At 43.3% G+C, this 22,098-nt stretch overlaps 2 protein-coding genes across 9 annotated transcripts in view; both read right to left on the bottom strand.

Annotated features, from left to right (window-relative positions):
* Positions 1 to 2,384: 2,384 nt before the first annotated feature.
* On the bottom strand, positions 2,385 to 9,802 carry TMEM136 (transmembrane protein 136). 7 transcript variants are annotated; one of them, XM_010830477.1, is made up of 4 exons: positions 9,127 to 9,367; positions 7,692 to 7,793; positions 7,378 to 7,577; positions 2,385 to 5,688 (listed from the first exon to the last, which is right to left on the bottom strand). In XM_010830477.1, exons 3-4 carry the CDS (start codon positions 7,574 to 7,576, stop codon positions 5,150 to 5,152), a joined length of 738 nt encoding a protein of 245 aa, XP_010828779.1. In that variant the 5' UTR covers position 7,577; positions 7,692 to 7,793; positions 9,127 to 9,367; the 3' UTR covers positions 2,385 to 5,149. The 7 variants fall into 7 exon arrangements, with proteins under 7 accessions (XP_010828779.1, XP_010828780.1, XP_010828782.1 ...); XM_010830478.1 differs by lacking the exon at positions 9,127 to 9,367 and adding an exon at positions 9,622 to 9,802 and having other exon boundaries at positions 4,755 to 5,688; positions 7,692 to 7,814; XM_010830480.1 differs by lacking the exon at positions 9,127 to 9,367 and adding an exon at positions 9,622 to 9,802 and having other exon boundaries at positions 4,755 to 5,688.
* Positions 9,803 to 17,432: 7,630 nt separating this feature from the next.
* POU2F3 (POU class 2 homeobox 3) overlaps positions 17,433 to 22,098 on the bottom strand; it is an 87,801-nt gene continuing 83,135 nt past the window's right edge. For both annotated transcript variants that reach the window (XM_010830473.1, XM_010830475.1), the window contains exons 11-13: positions 20,165 to 20,231; positions 18,501 to 18,636; positions 17,433 to 17,542 (exon numbers count right to left, since the gene is read on the bottom strand). In XM_010830473.1, the coding sequence (XP_010828775.1) occupies positions 17,503 to 17,542; positions 18,501 to 18,636; positions 20,165 to 20,231 (243 nt within the window). In that variant the 3' untranslated portion in view covers positions 17,433 to 17,502. The remainder of the gene's footprint in view (positions 17,543 to 18,500; positions 18,637 to 20,164; positions 20,232 to 22,098) is intronic.

Here is a 22,098-nt window from a genome sequence, read left to right as displayed (position 1 = left end):
TTTATTTATCCTGTTACATTACAGTTCTCTTTGAAGAGTTCCCAAATATATATATATATATATATGTTTTTTTCCTACTAGGTAGTAGGTTTAGACACCCATCCAGTTTTATGGTTGCGTAACTCAGGATTGTAGCTATTCAAGTTCCATGTACAATATATTTCTTCCATCCCGCCTGCAAACATCTGAAGTGGCTGTCTCTTCATGCAACCATTATCAGACTTTGGGGTTCAAACCTGTATTGGTGGGTAAGGGTCTTTAACATTTTTGTGGAAATCAAGTGGCAAAGCAAATCTAATAAACAGTGGATGTGGAGAAAGGAAACAATTACCTCTTAACAATGCTGTTTCTAAAAGTCAATCCGCAACAGTGCGTGAAAGGATCATTATCCCTGAATAGATGCATGAGCTAAGGCTGACGTTAGAACTCGGTTTAAAAAAAAAAAAAAAAGATAAAGATAAACAGAGGCCAAAGATGACTCTTTATTGCTCGATTTTTTTTTTTTTTAAGTCCAGGGCACAGCCAACTAATTTTGTAATGTTTATTTTGGGAAAGAATAGAAGCAGAATAGGGTTCCAAGCCACTTTCCTAATGATCAGACCAGGACACATTGCCACCTGCTGGTGTACCCTAGCATGATAATTCTGTCCTGTAAACTCATTAAACTGCGCATTTTCCATAGATAACTGGAAAGAGCTTCATCAGTCTGTATACAACGACCAAAATTCAAACCTTATCCGCAAACTTTTAGACGTGCTAAATATCTTTTTTTTGCCGTATTCCAACAATTTCACAGCTTGGGTATCAAAATAATTGGACCCAATGACTCATCAAATCATGCATTTTAAAAATGAGTTTCCTTCTTCCCTTCAAGAATGCCTCACTCCACGAGCTTCAGGAATAAAACAAACTGGGAAAGTTTCCTAATTCACCTTCTCTTCCTTGCATACAAAACCTCTTGGCAGGCTGCTTTCACGATCTTTCCAAACTTAAACAGACCCAAAGTTCTAGCTGTGAGCAAAGAGGCCATTTGCTGTGGGAAAGCTTCGGAAGATGGTAAGCAAAGGATTTAATTAAGCCAGTGATTATTCACTCCAGGGGTATTTTTTTTTTAAATAATGAAAATCTCTATATTCACACACAAAACTCTCATGGTAAAAAAAAGAAAAAAAAAAAAAGTCCCCGAAAGCCTCTTTACAACTGTTGGTAGCTCTAGACTGTTCTAGAGTCTGTGTATAGACTACCTTCACAATAGTCACACCAATTTAGGCAGAACACACTCCACAGGGACATTAGTCCTTTATCTAGAAAAATGACATCGATGACACCTATCCACTGTGCATGCTCTTTGAGGTTTTCCAATGGGGGGTTATCCAGGCCCTCATCCATTCTTTCAAGCTGCTTACTGAGCACCTGGCTTCCCAAGTGGCTCTAGTGGTAAAGAACCACCTGCCAGTGCAGATGTAAGAAACTTGGGTTTGATCCCTGGGTTGGGAAGGTCCCCCTAGAGGAGGAAATGGCACTCCACTCCAGTATTCTTACCTAGGTAATCCAGTGGACAGAGGAGCCTGGTGGCCTACAATCCCTGGGGCTGCAAAGAGTTGGACATTACTGAGCACACAATGAGCACCTACTGTGTGTCTAACACTGTTCCAGTCTTTGGAAGCAGAGTCTGAAGAAAGCAGAAGGCCCTGTCTTCATGGACCCAACTGGACATCATCATTTTCAAGGCAACTACTCAAATAGACAGAACATAAAGAAGGCTGAGCACCAAAGATTTGATGCTTTTGAAGTGTGGTGTTGGAGAAGATTCTTGAGAGTCCCTTGGACTGCAAGGAGATCAAACCAGTCAAACATAAAGGAAATCAATTCTGAATATTCATTGGAAGGACTGATGCTGAAACTGAAGCTCGGATACTTTGGGCCCCTGCTTCGAAGAACTGACTCACTGGAAAAGATGCTGATGCTTTTGAAGATTGAAGGTAGGAGGAGAAGGGGACAATAGAGGACGAGATGGTTGGATGGCATCACAGACTCAGTGGACATGAGTTTGAACAAGCTCCAGGAGATGGTAAAACACAAGGAAGCCTGGCGTGCTGCAGTTCATGGGGTTGCAAAGAGTCAGACACGACTGAGTGACTGAACAACAACTAAAACAGGTGGCAAAATAAGAAATTAAGTTCTTCCTCCTCCTTTTGGCAAACTGCTTTCTGTATGTAGGTTGTTGCCTCAAAAAATAAACACTATTAAGAATGGTGGATAAGAGCAGCCAAGAAGTATTTTACCGGTAAGTATAAATATGGTTCAACCTTTCTGCAAGCCAAAGCCTTTTTTTTTTAAGCTTCTTGGCAGAACCACAAGAAAGACATAAAGCAGACCCTGGGTTGATAAAAAGTTGTTTATTTTTATAAAATTTAGCATAAATCTTATTGAAATATAAATTCTTCTTGAGCAGTGTTAATAATTATTACATAGTAATCTGAATGCAAAAGAGTACTTCATGTGTCTGACCATACCACATGTTAATTAGCCCTACAGTACCTGTCATGGACAAACTCAGCATCTTAACTGCTGAGTCACCTTCATTTCACAGTTTTGTCTCAGCAAGTTGCCTTCAGAGTTATCAGCTACAACATCAAGAAAAAGCTGAAATGAGGGATTCTCCTTCCCTTATCATTAGTTAGGTTTCTTGAAATTCAAGAAATCTAAGTACATTCCCCTAAAAGAGCAAGGTCTACAATCCCTTCACTTCTGAGGCATGAGGAGAAAAGAATTGGTACCAGATTAAGTCTATTCATTTGTCTGGTATGGGACAGGTTGCACTGTGCCAAAATTCAAGAGACGGCTTCTCCCCCCCCTTTTTTTTTTTGGTGCCAAGCCACGCTTTTCTAACTAGGCTTTTGCTAAAATCAGCATTCCCTAGCATCCTACTTTGACCGCAATCTTATTGGAAAGAAGCTAACCAGCATTTCAGGGATATGGGTCATAGAAAAAAAGGAGCTGGGGATGCTACTGTCAGATTATTCTCATGTCCAGCAAATCTCCTTAACCAAATGACAGTCATTTTAAAAGACCCATAGTTAACATGCCTTTAAAGCTGTCTTTTCCCAGAGCAATGATGACTTCATGCGGTTCCAACCACTCATGCCTGGACAATGATGTCCATTTTCAAAAACCACTCATTAGGCTAGGATTACGAGTGACCATCGAATGGGCTGACACTTCCTACCGACCTCCAGCCCTGACTTCAACAGCCCCAGACTCTTGCTCATCAGCTGAGCTACGTGGTCGCCACTACGTGGTCTCAACAACACAATTGACTGAATAAATAAAAAACGAATGAACAAATAAATAAAACTTTCCTTTTTTCCCATAAAAGCCCTACATTAAAGACCTTCATTAATGAAAAGCCACCTAATGTCTCTATGAAATATGCAATGGAGTATTTTGTTTATTGACAGTAGGGTTCAAACAGAGGTAAAGAGTAAACAAGTGACCTGCCCAAAGGATCTGGCAGGTGAGTAGCCAAATTAGTTCAAAGAACCTAAGAATTCTCACTTCCTAAGCCCTTTTACTACACTTGTGTTCTTGCTTTGCCTAGGTAAGATGAGAGACTATTGATTAAGAAATATTTTTTTCCTCCTGACATTGGCTTTTTCATAATATACTGTCCAGAGAGAATGGCACCTTTTCGAGAGAAAAAGTAGTAACAAGATGAACAGGGAATGTATCTGAAATGGAAAAAAAAAAAACCAGCCTCATCACCCTGAGGCCAGGACATTTGGTCTTTGGTTCTGGTTTGTAGTATGTATAGCAGAGCTGAAACCTGAACTGGCATCTCAAGCCCAGTGGAATCTACATGGTAAATCCCTACGGAATTCAGTCACAGCCTCTCATGCCTAGGAGATTAATGCACGAAAGCCCTGAGAACTGGCATAGTTTTCCTGGTAGGGCAGAACTCGTACAACAGGACTCGGTAAATCTGCCCACACCTCATTCATCTCTCATCCGAAGCTCTAGCTCTATGGTTTTTGTGCAGAAAAGAGTTAATAGAGCAGGCCTGGAAAGGGCTGTCTGCAAGGTTGGCCCTTGGCCAGCATCCGGGGACTTAGATTTCATCAGGAAGGTTCCCACCTGAACTGATGAGACTGGGTCACTGACTCTAAACTGCACAAACAATGTGGTTCATGATGAAAACCTCTTTTCCTTCTGGGAGTCAGGAAAAGGCTGACTTTTGCACGCCATGGAGAGACTGCCTATGGCACCAGCCCCCAACTGAAACCTTGGATACCGAATCTCTAACAAGCTTTCTTCTAGACATGTCATACATACTCTGAACAGATCACTGCTAGAGGAATTAGCACATCCTGCATGATCCCACTGGGAGAGGGCTCTGGAAGCTTGGGCTGGTTTCCCCTGTACTCTGCTCCGGGTGCCTTTTCCTTTCACTGAGTTTTCATTGTATCCTGTTACTGTAATAAATCAAAGCTCTAAGTACAACAAAGTGCTGTGTGCTGTGAGTCTTCCTAGTGAAGCATCATGCCTAAAGGTATGTACTTGGGGACCCCCAAGCACAGGGAGTCCTATATGGTATATACCAAGTATATGGTATAGGGAGGCTCAGGAAGTAGCCCCCCACCACTGTCATGGTTTCACCCCCCATCCTGCTCTCAATTTCCTGATCCAAGTTACTTCCTGAAAGTCCCTCACTTTATAGTAAATGGGGTGCATTTCTTTAAGCTGCTACACAGAAACCAGGAATAAGCATTTGTTTATTCAAAGGAATAAGGAAGAAATTGCACTAATGTTTTTTGAGTTCCTTTCTAAGCTGTCTGGTCATCAAGCCTCCCAGGGACAGAAGAGCCAAGGTCACCACAACCTACAAGGAATGCAGCACACTCATCTCACAGCTCTGACTTACTCGCAACTACTGCTGGTAGTCGCACTTTCCACAGCTGTGCTGCTGCAGAAGTTAGCGTTTTAATACTGGAATGTGTTCTGCTCCAAGACTGGCTTTCAAGCCAATCAATAAATTTAGCCCTTTTTTTGTGATCTAAGTTTGTAATAAGTATGATTCTGTAACAGCCATATGTCCAACCTGGTTCCCGTGGCTGACTTAACCTAATCCATTGTCCAGAGCAAGCCTTGGCTAGTGTGTCTTGAGATGTCCATTAAGTCTGAGCTGCCGCTCCTCACTCCACCTGCTTCTCCAGGTGTGGTACTTCTTGATGCTTTTCCTCCATGCAAAGCGCCAGATGCTAAACATGAAACACCAAGACACCACATACATCGCCACTCCCCCGACCTTCACAAACCACTTGGGCGTGGGTGAGACCATTTCACAGAAGAGGAGGCAAGCTCCTACACCAATCCTCACTCCAGTGAACAGGGCCACAAAGAGGAAATCCACCACGTCTCCGGTGAAACTATGGTAATGGCCTGTTTCACGAAGAAACCAGCGTATCTGTAGCAGGGGGTTGGTAATCTCGCTTCCGAAGAGGACCGCATTGACCTCTGTGCCCGACTCTCCAAGCACCAGGGCCACGATGATGCCCAAGATACTCAGTGTGTGGTGAGCCAGCATCAGAGGCCCCTCAGACCGGAAGTAGATGCACCAGCCCAAGTCGAAGATGAAGTAGCCCAAGGTGAGACACAGAACGTGCACTTGGAGAGGTGTATTGGGTGAGCCTGAAATAAACCAAGAAGAAGCATATTGAGTGGCTAGGAATTGTGCTGGCTTACACAGGGATCCTGTGTTGCTCTTTCTCAAACCTTTTGGAATCACTGAAAACAAAAGCAATGGCAGGCACACGCTTTTTAGAGACAACTAAAAAAAAAAAGACTAAAACCTAAAACTCTGGTCTCTATCAAAGCAATGTTACAGCCCCCAGGACATGCTGTTCTGATGCATCAGATCTCAGTGAGTGATTTGAACACCAGTGATGATCCAGCGTCCTCTGTGTAGCAGCATAAAATCGAGTTACTTTGTTCTTTCAATTAAAATCCTACACAGTCTCTTTCTTTCTTTTTTTTTTTCAACCAGCTAAAAGTCTGCTTCCAGATTCAGTTATTCTATCCCACTAGCAAATGCAAACTATCATATATGGAATGGACAAAAAACAAGATCCTACTATATAGCAAAGGGACAATATTCAATATCCTATAATAAACCATAACGGAAATGTTACTCTGTCCCAAATGTCAGATTAATTTCTTAGCTTAATGGGTTAGATTATTGGACACTGGTGGCCCTAACTTGTTTTGAAAGTGGACTCTGCATGTTCCCATATGCAGGAACATAGGGTGCAAGGACCCTTTGTTTGAATCCATTAACAGCCTTCATGTAAAACATGAAGCTTAAGCATTGCTTCCTATCAGTTTGATAGTTTGAGGAGGAAATTCAGAAACTCAATATGGGACTATAAAGAAATTAGAAAAAGAATCTAAGGAATTAAAAAAAAATCATATTCTAGGGAACTTACAGATTAAACTATGTCCTCACAAAATTCATATGTTGAAGGGCTGAACCCCAGTACCTCAAAATATGACTATATTTGGAGATAGGACCTTTGAAGAGGTAATTAAAATAGAGTCATTAGGGTGGTGTTCTTGTAAAACGAGGACACTAGGCACAAAAGACCATGTGAAGACAGCAAGAAGGCAGCTATCTGCACACAAAGGAGGGGAAGCCTTAGAAGAAATCAAATGCACCAACTTGATCTTGGACTTCTAGCCTCCAGAATTGCGAGAAAATCAATCTTTGTCATTTAAGCTACCCAGTCTGTAATAAAGCCCAGCAAACTAATTCAAGGGGAGACAGGTTTTGTATTCTAAGGAACATTTAGGAACACATCTGGCAGCTTAAAAATTAATTCAGCTACCCCAAATAATGAGGCATTGGTTAAATAAAGGATAGCAAATGCATACAACATAATATTATATAATAACTGAAAAGGATAAGGAAGATCTATATACATAGACATGGAAAGATGATGTCCTTTGAATATACAATCAAGTAAAAGTTGCAGGTTACCAAAAAGTATGTATTATACAGTCCATTGTCTGTCTGTCTGTCTGGGGGTGGTGGTAGAAAATGTTGACATTGCTTTTATAATTTATACATTTTGATCAATTAAATTGTAAAAAGCAATTAAAATTGTTTTAAAAATAGAGTTATGAAAAGCAGAACAAAAGGTGATGCATACAATATCGGAATTAACAGGAAGATGAACTAAGACTCCCAAAGCACATTATAATAGTAATTATTCTTCAATATTCTTCAGTATTATACAAATTCTGTGGGAAACTCCCATCCTTCCAAGACTACCTCCAAATCATAAATTCCTAAGGGAAAATTCTCTAACGTCTCCCACATACCTGGGTGGGTAAAAGGCCAAGGGCCGTCAATGAAGCCAATATAAGCTGAGAGACCTATGGAGAGGATTCCATGGGTGAACGTAACCAGCCGGCAGTTCCACTCATAGCTTCGGTGCTTATTCAGGCGACAGAAAGAAACGTAGAGCGAAAGCCAGCCCCCCAGGCTGCACAGTGCCTGCAGACACAGAGCTAAGGCCATCCTATGACGAAAAGACCAAAACCAGAAAAACAAAGAACGCACCCTAAGAAAACAGCATTGGGTCGTATTGAGTATATGTCTTCATTTCTACTGTAAGACAGTACAAAAATATTACCTGCACAGAAATACTTTTTCCTTATCTACATTGCCAAGAATCTTCCACTGAAGAGTGGCTGTAATTCTGATTTGCGTGTTCGTTAGAGATCACTGGTCAAAACTGTAAACCGAAAAGCAAGAACTGCATTCTGAGTTAGTAGACAGTCTAACATAACATGTTGTAATGATGAGTAAATGCCAATAATCTCCCAGTGATGACTGACCTTGGACTACGAGACACAAGTAATATAATACACGTATTAGATGTGTTCATATTTCAAAAATCCCAATAAGAAGCTCTCATGGAAAAACACGTCCACCACTTGTGGTCTCTGCTAGAAGTCATGACACATGAGAGTTTAATGTGGTTTTAAACTGATACTAAACTCAACTGAAGTTTGGGTTTGAATTATGGGTTTACCAGTCAAAATCAAAATGAGGTAAACCTGAAGATAGAACTAAACAAAGACCTAGATATTTTGGAAGAAAAAAAAAGAAGCTAGTTCTATTCAGTTTTGTAATTAACTCAAAAACTGGCCAAGAGGGAAGCAGGATTTTGAGGTACAAGTGGGGAGTTTTTGTTAATATATAAAAATACCTTTAAGGAAATTAGTTAAAAATGAAACACAGTCAGAAAGCTACACTTTGACATTCTTACTAGTGATAAATATACCAGGACAAGAATGAAAATAATGGAGTCAATAGAGTCAGACAGGACAAAAATCTGAAAATAACCAAGATGTCATTATTAATATTCATTAGCCCCTCTACTGAAAGTACAAATAAAAAAGTTAAAAAATACATTTCAGATATCTGTCTCATCTCAGCAGGAATTTTCTGCATGGCTACACTCACTGCTTAACTTTATTCTGACAAGTGAAATAGTATCTGTGGACCAACACACATCAGTACAAAAGCCACTCCCAAGAATGCTATCCCAAGAGGGCTTTATGAAGGTCAAGTGCAGTACAGCTTTCATCTGAAACCAGATTTCTACTCAAGAAAACAGCAGGTGTCAATCACTGACCTGAGTTCCAATTCTATTTCTGCCCCTAAATAGCTATGAGTGTGTGGACCAATCACTTTCACCTCTGGAGCTTCAGTTAAAAAAGAGAGAGAAAGTAGAGGGGAAAATGACCGATAAAACTCTATAATCCAGCCCAGTTCTGACAAGGAGTTCCGAGAGAATTTCATAAAACTTCCAGGCCAATTTTCTGAGCAAGAGCCAGAAGTACAAAGGATCCAGAGTGAAAAGAACCGTCCTCTCTCACTTCCTTTTAAAGGCCAGGGTCACCAGCCAGAGTAATACGGATCAGCTCTTTTGGTTATGCCGATTAGTATTTTTAGTCTTCTTCCCTGAATCCTAATTCCCTGGCAGAACAGAGCGAACAGTAGCCCATTTACAAACAAATAAAAGAATAGACATTCGTAAATGGCAGATACAACGCTGTGACCTTGAGAATGTCACTCCGTCTCCGCGTTTGGGCTTTTCACTCTTGGGGGAAAGGATGGCAGGGTATTTAGATGGCCGATGGCCGTTTCCGCTCAGAATTCCAAGGCTCCAGTCCTCGCTCCTCCCTGTCCAGGGCCAGATTCGGGAGGAGGAGCGCTGGGCGGGCCCACCTGGCTCTGGGCCTCGGAGCAGGCGTGGCTGGAGCCAGCGGCAACCTCGGCGCCTGGCAGGCAGCGCGAGCGCATCTCTCCTGGACCTGCCTACCCTACGCTGCGGCTACGCCCGGCGGCGGCGCACCTGAGCCGGACCGTTATGCCGGTATCCCGTCGGCACCCAGAGGCAGAAGGAGGCCCTCTCCCCTCAGAGGCCAGGCCAGGCCATCTGCCGGCTTTCTTCTCCCACCCTCGCCCCGCTCAGCGGGCCGGGCAGGCCAGGACATCCACGTCCGGAGCCCAAGCCGGCCGCCGGAGCCGGGCGGTTCGCGCCGCGCAGTTACCTGGTCCAGCGCCCCGGAAAGCCTCGGGCGCCTCGGCCCCAGAGCTCAGGACCGGGATCCCCGGGAGCAGGAAGCAGCGGAAAGAGGGAGGGAGGACCAGGCTCTGTCGGCGGCAGAGGAGGAGCCGGGGGTCTGGGGGCACCTGCTGGCTGGGAGGACGGAGCGCACAGCCAGAGCTGGACCCGGGATTGTTCAGAAAGCGGGCGGGAGGATCCCCTCTTCGTCACGAGGAGGCAAGGGGCGGGGGTGTGAGGGGTGATGATGACCTAATAGTGACGTGAGACCTGCAGACTGTTGTTTTTGCTTACTTGTTTGTTGTCTATGTTTGAACACTTATCCATCTCCTGCCCCCACGATGTGACGGCCCATCCCATAACCAGTTGGAGAGCACCTACTAAGTGCTTACACCCCTACTAGGCTCTGGGGGGGATTTCACTTTTGCGTTTAAGTTAAACAGGCACACAAATAACTAATTTCCAGGAAAGTGCTCAGGCCTGAAAACCAATGTTATCTGTTCCTTCTCAGGTCAGCCCTCTCACTACCTTGGCAGTAGAGAATAAGGCTTTAAGAGTAAATCCGGCTTGGTTACTGACTGTGTATCTTTGAACAAGTTGCTTAACTTTTCTGTGCCTCTGTTTTCTCATCCACAGAATGGGGATAGTAATAATAATAGCTGTCTTATTGGGTTATTGCAAGAATTTTACACACTTGACATGTGTAAAGTGCTTACAGAATGGCTGGCACATGGAAGTTGTTATATAAATGTTAATTATTGTTGTTGTTACCTCACTTTGGGTTAATCCTCTCTCCTCTCTGAATCTGTTTTGATACCAATGAAAGTGAGTTTGAAGAGATAGCTAAATCAAAGTTTGGAGATGCAAATGGGGTAAAGAGGGCATCTAAGGGGCTTCCCTATTGGTCCAGTGGTTAAGACTCCATGCTCTCAATGCAGGCAGCCTTGGTTCATTCCTTGGTCAGGGAACTAGATCCCACATGCCACAACTAAAGATCCTGAGTGTTACAACTAAGACCCAGTGCAGCCAAATTCATTCATTAATTTTTAAAAAGAGGGCATCTGGGTTGGTTGATCAAGACAGGCAATGATAGGATGCTGAGGGGCCCAGATATTCTTAAGAAGAGAAGACCTTGAGCAGAAGGGTGAGGCTTTAGGCCATGTTTGGGGAATAGTAAGTAGTTTGGGTGATTTGTTTTGCTGGCCCCTTAAGAATCAGGATCACACTCTTTTCATCTTTGTTGGTACCTCTACCTGCTACAAAGGCAGGTGCAATAAATGATTGCTGCCTGAATGAATGGGAAGTGAGCCTGCAAATGTATATTGGAAGCATACTGGCACTCCTAAATCTGAATGCCCCTCTAGATCACTTGGGAAGTGTTTTCAAAACACCCTTTGTTCAGGCTGCACCTTGAAGGTTGTGCTTTAATAGGCTTAGCGTGAGGTTCAGGAATCTATGTCTATTAAAACCTGCTCATAGATCATTCAGATGATTAGTCATATTTGGGAGGAACTGATGTTAGAGAACCTTTCATTATTGATGCTAGCCTCGGATGCCAGGCTGAGGCATTATATTATGCAGATAACAGGAAACCTATGATGATTTTTGGCAAGGGAATAACTTTATCATGTTCTCAAGTCCTTGCTACTCCAATCTGCATTACCTGAGAGTTTGTTAAAAACACAAATTCTCAGACCCTAACCCTGGATCTACTGAATCAAATCTGCATTTTTAACAAAGTCCCCAGCGATCTGTATGCACATTCAGGCAGTGGATCTCAACCATGACAATACAACAGACTCACTTGAGGAGTTTTTAAAAGTCCCATTTCCCTGGGCCACATCCCAGGCAAAGTAAATCAGAATCGGTGTGTGTCAGTTTTTTTTAAGTTTCCCAGATAATTCCATTATCTGTGTAAGCAAAGTTCGGAATCACTGCTACTCAATGAAAATCAATATAAAATGAATTGGAGAAGACAACCTGTCACAAGTGGATTGGAATGGACCAGATAAGTAACAATAATAGCTTGAAGAAAGAAAACAAGGAGAGATCCATTTCACTGAATGAATAGATGGTATGCATATCTCAACTTTTCCCCATTTGTTTTTGTTACAGTTCTTCTAGTATCTGAACCTGGAATTATCTTCTTGCTGCCACCATTTCCCAGGAAAAAACAGAATATGAATTAAAGGCTTCAGGAGTCTAATGGCTGAGGGCATAAGGGAAAGTGCTAGTTCTTCCAGTTGAGCCTATATCGGACCTTTATCCTGGGGTGGCTGAGATTCCAGGCTCGAACTCCATTACCTGGGATTAAATTTTATTAATTCATGTATCTTTGGCCACAAATTTGGTGATTTGTGTTCCACCAAATCACAGGCTTGTCAACTGTGGTGTTCCTAGGAAAGTTCTGGCCTGTTCAGGGAACAGGAAGCTCTCCACCAATTTATTTTACTAACAATAACAATCATAATCATAATAATCACAATAACAGATAACACTTATTAATCAAGCATTGTTCCAGGCACTTTACATATATATACATATTAAGTCATTAATTCTCACAACTCTTGGAGATGGATATTGTTGTTATCCCCATTTTTGCAGGTGAAAAACTGAGTCACAGAGCACTGAAGGAAATTGCCCAAAGTGATGTGATTAGTAGGAGGCAGATTTGGGTAATGAACCCAGGCAATATGGCATTGGAGGTCATACTCTTAACCACAAAGGTAGGCTGCCTCCACTCCTCTAGAGTCTCCTCCAAGATGGTACTATGTGTTCTTTATTCACAGCTCCTATTAGAAGTTGTTTAGAGGTTAAAAGAAAGAATTCGGGTTTTGAAAACCTGAATTGCCTATTGTGTCCTTGTCACAGTACTAGTCAAGAGGATACAGAGAAAAAGACAGACAGCTACAAGGAGCGCCCCACAGTCTATCAGGAAAACAGAAGAGTCAGCAAACACAGTCCATGAATGTGGCCAGGGGAAGCGGAGTACACAGTGGGAAGGGGCACTCAGCCAGCAGTCTGGGGGCCCAGGACAGGATTCTTCTCTTTTTTTTTAGCTTAACTATTATTATTATTATTTAATTATCAAAGATTATAATTGTACAATATTGAGAGGTATAGAACAAAATACAATTATTGGAGGACAGTTGCTCTTCAATATTGTGTTAGCCTCTGCCACACATCAACACGACTCAGAGACATATATCCCCTCCCTCCTGAACTCCCTCCCATCTCCCTCCCCTTCCCACCACTCTAGGTTGTCACAGAACATTGGGTTGAGCTTCAGGACAGGATTCTTAATTTGAGTCTGCAACTAAACTCATCCTCACACCCCTCAGTTGGACCAAAAGCTCTTAGTATTAGGAGCCCACAGCTGAGCCCATCAGTCTTGAGTCTACTAAAGATCAAAGTTTGAAAATTTAAAAAGCAGCAGCAACAATTCTTTTTCCCTTTCTTTCCTCCTAGACAATGACTGGTTGTTGCCCTTTGATTCTCTTGTGCCTAATTAGATGCTGAAGAAGCTAACCAGGCTTCAGTTTAACTTGACTGGAATGATGAGTTTTACAGGATCTTACAGACATGAAAAGTGAATTGGTACCCCCTTTTAGGTTTGAGTCTGTTCAGCAACATTCCAAAGCAACAGTTAATGGAAGCTACTGGAGGCTGAGCAGGTCGGCTACAATTCTGTTTATTTCTTTTATAAAAACCATGGTCAAATAGCCCAGAAATAGACCCCCATAAATATAGTCAACTGATTTTTGACAGAGGAGCAAAGGCAATACAATAGGATAATGATAGTGTCTTCAACAGATGGAGCTGGGACAACTGTACATCCACATGTGAAAAAATGAACCTACACAAAAGTTAACTCAAAATGATCACAGGCCTAAATGTAAAACACAAAGCTATAAAGCTCTTGGAACAGAGGTCCTCGACGTCCAGGATCTAATGCCTGATGATCTGAGGTGGAGCTGATGTAATAATAATGATAGAAGTAAGCTGTGCAATAAAAAGAACGTGCTTGAATCATCCTGATACACCATGATGGTAATCATACCATGTGCTCCCCGCTGGTCCGTGGAAAAATTGTCTTCCATGAAACTGGTTCCTGGTGCCGAAAAGGTTGGGAACCGCTTTTAGAAGATAACATAGGAGGAACCCTAGATGATGCTGGGTATGGTATTGCCTTTTTAGATCCAACACCAGAGACAGACCATGAAAGAAATACTTAACAAGCTGGACTTCACTAAAAAGAAAGATTTCTGTTCTGCAAAAGACAATATCAAGAGAATGAGAAGAGAAATCACAGACTGGGAGAAAATATTTGCAAAAGACACATCTGATAAAGGACTGTTATCCAAAGTATACAAAGAACTGTTAAAACTCAACAGTAAAAAAACAGACAAATTGATTTAAAAATGGGCCAAATATCTTAATAGACATCTCACCAGAGAAGATACACAGATGATAAATAAGTGTGTGAAAAGTTGTTCCACATCATACCATCAGGGATATGCAAATTAAAACAACAATGAGATACCACTGTATTCCTATTAAAATGACCAAAATCCCAAACACTGACAACAAAGGCTAGCAAGGATGCAGAGCAACAGGAACTTTAATTACATTGCTGGTGAGAATGCTAAGTGGTACAGCCACTTGGGAAGACGGTTTGGTGGTTTCTTACAAAACTAAATGTTCTCACAATCTGGCAATCACACTCCTTGGTATTTGCCTAAATGAACTGAAAATTTATGACTACACAGAAACCTGTTCACAGATATTTATAGCAGCTTTATTCATAATTGCCAAAATTTGGGAGCAACCAAGATGTCCTTCGGTAGGTAAACGAATAAATAAACTGTGGTACATCCAGACATTAGAATATTATTCAGCATTAAAAAGAAACTAGCTAGCAAGCTCATGAAAAGACATGAAGGAAACTTAAATGCATATTACTAATTGAAATAAGCCTATCTGGAAAGGCTATATACTATGATTCCAATCATGTGACATTCCGGAAAAGGCAAAACTATTGCGACAGAAATAAGGCTGTAAGGGTGTGGCAGGGAGAGATGAATAGGTAGAGCACAGAGGGTTGTTAGGGCAGTGAAAAATACTCTGTGTGATTATAATGATGGATACGCATCATTGTACTTTTCTCCAAACCTAGAGAAGGTACGACATCTAGAGAGAACTCCAAGGTAAGCTAACAAATGTTTAATGCTGGACTTTTGGTGATTGTGATGTGTCGGTGTAGATTCATTCTTGGTAAAAAAAAAAAAATTACTTTCTCGTGAATGATGTTGATCATGGGGAGAGCTATGAATATATGGGGGCAAGAGGTGTACAAGAAATCTCTGTAGCTTCCTCTTAATTTTGCTGTAAACCTAAAACTGCTCTGAAAAAATAAAATATTTGTTAAAGGGTCAAATGAGTGAACACCAGACTCATGGACAGTGCAGGACATCAACTTGCAGCACTCACCTGAACAAGGTATCAAAGTAGCCAATACTGCTGCAGGAAAGTGTCTACTCTGGCACCCACAAGTGTACAAAGAACAGTGCACACACATGAGTGTATGTACACATGGGCCTATGGGTGGCAGAGTAGTTTCTTTATACAATTAAATTATTGCTGCAGGCCCCTCTTGTCTCTTTGGTGCATATCTAGCTCCTTTCAACTAGATCTTTTCTTGACAAAGTAACCACTACCAATAGGCTTTCTCCCACTTCACCACACGAGATATTACTTTTAATATAAGCCCCATCCAAAAAAAAAAAAAAAAACAACCCAGTTAATTTGTGGTTATTTGGATATAGATTTCCCCTTGGGATATACTATTTGTAACAAACTTTGAATGCTAGTTTTAGTTTCTTCCCTTCAGTCATTACATTTTTGAAGGGTCTCCTTTTCCTACAGCTCAATGTTTGCCTCAAAAATGGTAACTATTTAAATTTTTATTAACCCAAGAAAGACCACAACTTGCCTCTCAACTGCCTCTTCAAAAGTCACAGTGCATTCAAAAGCCAAATACTTGACTTTTGAATCATCCCTTGTCTCAAATATCTATCACTTTCATGACCTTTAGGATTTCTGAGATATGAGCTATAAACCCCAGACTTCACCTCATAAGTCTCCAAACAACTTGACCTTACACGTTTACCATTCTCCCACTTACAAAATGAGGAAGCCAATCTCTTACCTACACTTTCCTCAAGGTTGTTCAGTCAAAAAGAGTAGAATCTCTGAACTCTCCAGAGCCCTGTATTAACGTATGTCATCTTCAGCATTGGTAATAAACTTGATCCACCAATTTGAAACACTTTATCCATCCTTTTCATTATATGCATTCACATTCCCCCACAACAAAAGACACAGAATAACCTAAACCTCTTCTTACCAATTGGAGAAGGAAATGGCAACACACTCCAGTATTCTTGCCTAGAGAATCCCGTGGACAGAGGAGCCTGGTGGGCTGCTGTCCATAGGGTCGCACAGAGTCAGACACGACTGAAGTGACTTAGCATGCATGCGTGCATTGGGGAAGGAAATGGTAATCCACTCCAGTGTTCTTGCCTGGAGAATCCCAGGGACAGAGGAGCCTGGTGGGCTGCCGTCTATGGGGTAGCACAGAGTCGGACATGACTGAAGCGACTTAGCAGTAGTAGCTTCTTACCAGTAGTGGAATACTGTATATATCATTATACAAATTTATTTAGGAACAGAGAGATTCCTTTGAATCTCAACATTTTCTTGGCTATGCAATCTTAAAAAAAATAAAAAGTGACCATTTCTACAATGGCTTCATGTTACAGTCTACACACTGGCCCACAAAGAAAGAGACTGGAGAAAGAACGTTCCTGCAAAAATCAACAAGGATTCCCAGCCCATGTGGGAACTCCTGTGGAAGCTAGCACAGTAGTTCACACTTTGGTATTTTTTTTTCTTTCTTTCTTTTTTGTTAAAGAAGATAATATATTACAGAGACATTTTCAAAATTCACACCTGAGTTAAACATTTTTCTGGAAAATTCCACATTAAGGAGAGAAGAACATAATGCAAAAAAAGGAAAGGGCTATATACAGTTATGTTGCCAGCATAATTGTTGTGTGTGTGCTTTCGTGTTCCTCCTTCTGCAACAGGAGACAGGGCAGAGAAGGAGAGAAGGAGAAACACAGGGAAGGAGAGAAGAAACAGGTGTTCCTGAACTCTGGGGCAGACAAAGCAGACAGAAGAGCACCTGTGGGCAGAGAAATGTGCCAGGGGACTGAGTAAAGAGGAGGGAATTTGGAGAATACGATTATGAATGGATTTGGTTCTAGAAAAGGGGACGAGGCTAAAGAGAAAGTGGGGGGAAATGAAAAGTTTGCTGAACAGAAAAAACATCCAAGCTTTGGTAGAGACATCAGATTCAAATCTTTTCACAGATTCTAGAATCAGTTCTCGGACTGTGGCTAAGTTCAGAGTCAAAACCCGTTCTCTCCCCTCTGGTAGTCTGGCACTAGGTGAATGGCTGTGCCCAGAATGAACTGGAGACGAGCTGGAGAATAAGAAGAAGTCCTTTTTCAAAGGCCACTGCAGCAGGGAAACTGTCTGAAATATTTAGAGAAGGGTGCAGGCAAGGAAGGTAGAAATGACCAACTCCTAGGAGGGATGTGCATTTCAAGAGCGCTAGGAGTCAGCACACGGTTCAATCACAGTTTGGATCTCTGGAGGCCCTTGGTCCGAAGAAGACAAGAGTTTGGGTTCATCCTCTTCCGCTCTCTCTCCTGAAAGTAATCTGTCCATACAGAGATGGCATGATTCCCTTCCTTCTGGTGGGGAATACAGGGCCAAGTGGCAGAGGAGAAACTTTTTGGTCTCAGTGGAGGTAGGTGGGATGACTCCATCGATACCAAGATCTAGAGGGGAGGAAGGAACGAGTCAATCAGACAGCTTCTAACCATGAGGAAAGACAGGAATAAGCAGTGAGCACTAGCAGATACATATAGGGTTTTTTTCTAGGGGTGCTGAAAGTGTTCTAGAATCAGATATGGTGACAATTGCACCATCCTGTGAATATACTAAAAAACACTGACTTGTACACTTTAAATTGGTAAATTTTATGGAATGTGAATTATATCTCAGAACAATTTTTTTTTAAATGTCCGTTATATGTTTTCCTCTCTTCTTTTTGGTGGGGGAGGTTTAGGAGCTCCTAGCTTTGGGGGTATGCAACAGTTGGCTCTTAAGAGCTGGCTGCCTTGCCAAACAGTTTGGGTTTGGACAAACAGGTTCATTTCTTCAAACAAGCTCAGGTCTTTAATTGCCTGACTTGCAAATCTCTTGTTTTGTTCTGAACTGGGGAAGAAACCTCTTGAGGCATCCACTCTGGGAACACTTTTTAGAGGAGAATCTTTGCATCAAGGCTCTGGAGGCTGCTTCTGTCACTGCATCCTGGGTGGGAGCACAAGGTTAGGATGGAGCACCCTTCCCCTCTCCCAGGGCGTCAGCTACACAGGGAAGCTCAGGCTCGGGGCAGAATGCCCCCACTGCAGCTGGAACTGGCGTGAAAGGGAGTTCTCCGAAGCCCAGGGAAGGACCTGTCCCTTTCAGACAGGAGTGTTTGGAAATTTCCACCCTCCCAGAGAGGATGGAAATTTTGGCTCTGTTGACATCAGCTCCTTGCCAGCACTGGCTGAGGCTTCTCTTTTAAATCCCACTCCCAAGGGATAGAGTCCAGTCTGGCTCACCACCCCGCCCTCTACCTGCCTCCCCTGTGACAAGCCTTCTTCCCCAAAGTGTTGACCCTCAGACACAGCTTCTCACATGTCCCTTGGCCCTGGCAGAGGTGTCTTGGTGCTCTTCCCTCCACCTTACCCTGAAGAGTTAAAACTGGAGGAGGAGTTCACGGCCGCTTTGGAGTTATTCTGAGATGCAGTGGGGCTGCTGGCCTGGAGTCCTGAGCCTGGAGAAGATGGCCTGCTGTTGTTCCCAGGGGAACAGGATGACGTTACTGAGCACGAGGAGAGGCAGAAACAAGGGGGAATTAATGAGGCTGGCTCCAGGGACCTCGTGACCTTCAGGCACGTATCCCCCAAGGGGTCTCACCTTCTCCCTACTCCACTCCCGCCTCCACCCATCTGCCCACCTCCTATCATGGTAGCATCAACACCCAGCCCCAGGGGGCCCTCATCGTACACACTTCTCCTTAGCCCAGGCCCTGAGAGTGGCATGGCTGGTTCCACAAGTCCAAGACTTGCAAAACACAGGAAGGATGGATGCCAAAACCATCCCATTCCAAGGGCACACCCTGGGCTGGGTATATCCAGCCTGGGACCCAGGGGTGGGATGAGAAAGAGAACCAGAGCTTCGGGAGGGAAGCGAGGAGGAGAGAAGGAAGAATGCTCGGGGAGGAAAAGAGAAGCTGAGAGCACAGGTCAAGATGGCCAGCCTCTCTGGGGTTCCCATCTCCACATGGTACGTAGTCTTCCAGAAAGAGCACAGGAGGAGTCCCAGCCATCCACTAAAGAGCTCTGTGGCCTGTGGCAACTTGCTTCACTTCCCTGAAACCTCTTTGTGACCTCTGTAATATGGCAAATCTGGATAAAACTGAACTCCTGTATTTGAGTTTCCCAAACAGCATTCCGTGGATAAGGTGACATAGATTTCATCCTCCAAGCTAAGATGCTTTGAAGGGTCGAAGGCATTGGTATTGATAATGACATCATCACAGGGGATCATCAGATACTGGGGCTATCCTGGGCAAATCCAGACATATGGTCACCCTATCTAATTCTTTGAAATACTTTTTGAAAAATAGAGTTCTGTAGAAAATTGGTTTAGAAAACCCTGCCTTCTGTTCAGCTCATTTTTATGTATAAGAGATTTGTACATAAAGTGGGCCGAGAAGTGCAGCAATTAAAACAAAAACACTTGCTCAAACTTTACCTACTCAGCATTCCCCAAACTTACTTGATCATGGAAGACTTTTCCTCCTAGAAAAAATGTTAACATCTTCTGAAACACATTTTGGGAATGCTGAGGATGAGATGGATGGCATCACCGACTCGAATGACATGAGTTTGAGTAAGCTTCGGGAGTTGGTGATGGACAGGGAAGCCTGGCGTGCTGCAGTCCATGGGGTTGCAAAGAGTCGTACATGATTGAGCAACTGAACTGAACTGACTTAGGTCAATATCTTGCAGTTCTGTTATCCCATTATCTAAAAGAATGCTGCTGCTGCCTCTGCTGCTGCTAAGTTGCTTCAGTCATGTCCAACTCTGTGCGACCCCACAGATGGCAGCCCACTAGACTCCACTGTCCCTGGGATTCTCCAGGCAAGAACACTGGAGTAGGTTGCCATTTCCTTCTCCAATGAGTGAAAGTGAAGTCACACAGTAAGTGTCTGACTCTTCATGACCCCATGGACTGCAGCCTACCAGGCTCCTCCATCCATAGGATTTTCCAGGCAAGAGTACTGGAGTGGGTTGCCATTGCCTTCTCCAAAAAGAATGCTAGTAGACCTTATTTTTAGACCTCACCTGTTCCAGGCATGGTGCTGTGGACTGGAGGGACAGAGAGGGGGCCCAGAGATCCAGAGGGAGACACCTGAAAGGTGAGAGAAGCTTGTAAACATTCTCTTCCATTTCCGTGTCCATCTTCTGTAGCTTCTCCCAGGGTGCTAGGCCGTAGACTCCACAGAGATTAGGGCTCTACTTTCTGGATGGTTTCCTAATCCCAAACCAATGCCCTGTGCTCTGTGTCACAGGAAAGGCTCTGGACCATGTACACCACACAGCTCCAGCTCTGCCCTGCTCCTACCACTCCCTGCGGACCTCAGGCCAGGGCCTCTCTTCAGTGTGACCCCTGGCAAGGCTGCCTGGGCACTGCCAGACCAAAGAGGCCTTGCTCAGATGCTCTGGTGAGGAGAGGAGCATGCCTCCAGGATGCCGTTGTGGCCGACACTGCAGGATGGCTGCTTTATTTCCAGTCCCTTCTTCTTCCTTCTTAAAAGACCCCTGTGGGGACTTCCCTGGGGGTCCAGTGGTTAAGAATCCACCTTCCATTGCAGAGGATGCAGGTTTGATCCCTGGTTGGGGAACTGATATGCCATGGGGCAGCTAAGCCCACATGCTGCGCCTACTGAGCCCTCACACTGCCTCAAAGATCCCACATGATCAATGAAGACCCTGCATGCTGGAACTAAGATCTAATGCAGCCCAATAAATAAACATTAAAAAAAGAATAATGGAAATGCTTGTGTTTTATTTTTAAGACCCCTGCACTTGCTTGGGCAGAAGAGCTCAGCCCTAACCATCCTGACACAGGCTTCGCATCTTGATGCATGAGTGGACCATCCACTCTCCAGAGGTCCCTGGAGGAGACGAACTGTGTGAGGTCTCTGAAGCTTTGCATCTCGCCCTGGAGACCTCACAGCATCATCAACTCTGGGCTGGGAAGGGACCTAAGGTACTGTAGCTTAACCTTCCCACACAGTCCAGGAATCCCTACCCTCAGTATTACCATCCTAAATAGACACAGGGGCCCAACAGATCTGGGAGTGAGGCCTGGCTCCATCACTGTCTGTGTAGCTGGGGCACGTTACTTAACCCTGCTGAGATTTGGTTTTCTCATCCGTAAAACAACAGTAACACCTCCCTCATATTTTCTTTTAATTAAGTTTAATGAGATAATGTCCATTAAGCTTCTAACTCAATGCCTGGCAAAGAGTACCTGGCTTGTTAAATGTTAGTTCCCTGCCTTCCTGCAGAAGCTGTCAACTCTTGTATGTCTTGAGCTGCTGTTTATCTCTTCACTGGAGCTGAACTCGGCATACTTTTCCTCCCCCTTCATCTTCTCATGCTGTCCTGGGACACTCGGATCAGCCTCCACCCAGGACCTCGTAGGGAGGTTCTGCTCAGGGAGCTTCGACTGGCCACCCCTGCCCTCCCCTAGTTTGGAACTTCCCATGCCGACAGGATTCAGCATGTACTCGTTTCCTAATCAATCAGCAATGGTTCTGCTGCTTTCATTGACCTACCCTTTCACAAGGAGCCTCTTTAGTAGTCTGGGGGCCCACGAAGGGTGGAGACAGGTGTGGGGCAGCGTGGTGAGAGATGCTATCAATAATCTCCCTCCCTCTTTTCCTCCACCCACCCCTTGCTGCCACACCCCAAGCCATTTGTTGTTGTTTTTAAATAAATAATTATTTAGTCACTGCAACCAGCTTCTTCTCTTCTATCTGGAGACAGGCTGTACATGTGCAAGCAGAGATATGGCTCTCCCTTTAAGTTTTTATATAAATAGTAGCATTCTGCCCACACTGCTCTGAATAATTTTGCCTTTTTTGCTTTCTTTCTTCTTCTTCTTCTTCTTTTTTTTTTTTTTTTTTTTTTTTTTTTTTTTTTCTTTTTTTTTTTTTTTTTTTTTTTTTTTTTTTTTTTTTTTTTTTTTTTTTTTTTTTTTTTTTTTTTTT

Source organism: Bison bison, unplaced genomic scaffold, assembly GCF_000754665.1.
Source record: "Bison bison bison isolate TAMUID 2011002044 unplaced genomic scaffold, Bison_UMD1.0 scf7180017864518, whole genome shotgun sequence".
NCBI classification, from domain to species: domain Eukaryota; kingdom Metazoa; phylum Chordata; class Mammalia; order Artiodactyla; family Bovidae; genus Bison; species Bison bison.
This window is presented reverse-complemented; position numbering and strand designations above follow the sequence as displayed.